The following is a 2,048-nucleotide window of genomic DNA, read 5'->3' on the forward strand; positions in this document are numbered from 1 at the left end:
CCGGCGGCCTGCCACCTCCCGGCGGCCTGCCACCTCCCGGCGGCCTGCCACCTCCCGGCGGCCTGCCACCTCCCGGCGGCCTGCCACCTCCCGGCGGCCTGCCACCTCCCGGCGGCCTGCCACCTCCCGGCGGCCTGCCATCTCCCGGCGGCCTGCCACCCCCCGGCGGTCTGCCACCTCCCGGCGGCCTGCCACCTCCCGGCGGCCTGCCACCTTCCGGCGGCCTGCCACCTCCCGGCGGCCTGCCACCTCCCGGCGGCCTGCCACCTCCCGGCGGCCTGCCACCTCCCGGCGGCCTGCCACCTCCCGGCGGCCTGCCACCTCCCGGCGGCCTGCCACCTCCCGGCGGCCTGCCACCTCCCGGCGGCCTGCCACCCCCCGGCGGCCTGCCACCCCCCGGCGGCGTAACACGCTGCTCAAGGCCGCAACACCACAGAAACAGAAAGGAGTAGTAGTAAATAGGAATATTAAGTACTCGAGTGAACAAAAGGAAAACAAATAAATAAAAAATTGAATTAGCCGGAAATCTGCATAATAAAAAATATAACAAAAGAGGAACAAGAAGAGACAAAGAAACCGGAATATGCAGAAAAAAATATGATTAGGAAAAGAGGATAAAATTGTTTAACAGGAAAAGATGGCAGCATATAAAGAGGCGGGGGGGGGGGGGTGGGGGGTGGGGGGGGGACTTAACTAAATCTCAATAAAACAATGAGAAAGTCAAGGAGGTGTTCCACGCAAGACGTTAATGTGTTGCAGGGAAGGCGGGTCCGGGAGCTCCACCACACACTCCTCTCACGCTTCTCGCTCTCCTAAAATATTCCTCCTGGTTTTATCTATCGACAAATTATGCCGAGTTTATCTATTACGTGTAGAAGTGTTTTACAGAATCATAGCTTCAATATCTCTGCTTCCTTCGGTATTATGACAACTATTTTTCCCCCTCATAATAACGACTTTAATTATTATAGTTCCCTGCAATATGTCAATTGTTAGCTGCACTATTGCCAATTTTTCCTTGCAATAAACATAACGTTTCTAGAAAACGGTGCCATGATTTCCGTCAGAAAAGGGTTGAAACTCCATATCTTCACCTGCTAATAGTCTCTATTCGCAAACAACAATTGTTTCTCTACTTTTTGTATACAATATCAACCAAATGTGGTGAGCGCTGGAGGACTGTAGCGAGCAGCCATCCTGACACGGTCACCTCTCCATCCATCCATACTCACGCCAGCCACACCTCAACTGTTTCCAAAAGACTGCTCGTCAAGAACACTTCCACAGGTATATCTTGCATGATGCACAAAGGTTATTCTCTGCACTACTGCAACACGTCTGTATACAGGAATTATTCCTTTGATACAAAATAATTGCAGTAATATCTCTCCGTTGCCAACTGCTCTTGATTAATTTGTCATAGTAAAAAAAGAGGTTCACAGGAGCCCCTGTAACAAAGTATTCAAGAGACCTTGTAACAAAGTATTCAAGAGACCTTGTAACAAAGTATTCAAGAGCTCTTGTAACAAAGTATTCAAGAGCCCTTGTAACAAAGTATTCAAGAGACCTTGTAACAAAGTATTCAAGAGCCCTTGTAACAAAGTATTCAAGAGCCCTTGTAACAAAGTATTCAAGAGCCCCTGTAACAAAGTATTCAAGAGCCCTTGTAACAAAGTATTCAAGAGCCCTTGTTACAAAGTATTCAAGAGCCCTTGTTACAAAGTATTCAAGAGCCCCTGTAACAAAGTATTCAAGAGCCCTTGTAACAAAGTCTGTAAGAGCTCTTCTCCAGATCCAGGCGTCCCTTCCCATGCTTCTGCCTCGCCCGGAACGCCCACTCCTCACCCCAAACACCTGGAGGATAAGATTGTAGGGACGCGGGCTGCTTACGGCCAGGCTGTGCACCCGCGCCTCCAACACTGCTCAAACCTGGTCCATGTGGCCGGCCCAGGCACTTGTCAGCCACATGTATAAAGCCATATCTTAGGTTCTCCACACCTGCATTGACAGTGACAAGTTAGAGTGAGCGAGTTGAAGAGCACATTTCT

The 2,048-nt window shown here is 50.5% G+C and overlaps 1 protein-coding gene across 1 annotated transcript in view; it reads left to right on the forward strand.

Annotated features, from left to right (window-relative positions):
• Positions 1–452, forward strand: part of LOC138368259 (uncharacterized) — a 77,666-nt gene extending 77,214 nt beyond the window's left edge. The window contains exon 4 of the mRNA XM_069330812.1: positions 1–452. This exon is cut by the window's left edge and continues 57 nt beyond it. Within this exon, the coding sequence (XP_069186913.1) occupies positions 1–452 (452 nt within the window).
• Positions 453–2,048: the final 1,596 nt, after the last annotated feature.

Source organism: Procambarus clarkii, chromosome 24 (genome assembly GCF_040958095.1).
Source record: "Procambarus clarkii isolate CNS0578487 chromosome 24, FALCON_Pclarkii_2.0, whole genome shotgun sequence".
In the NCBI taxonomy this organism is placed as follows: domain Eukaryota; kingdom Metazoa; phylum Arthropoda; class Malacostraca; order Decapoda; family Cambaridae; genus Procambarus; species Procambarus clarkii.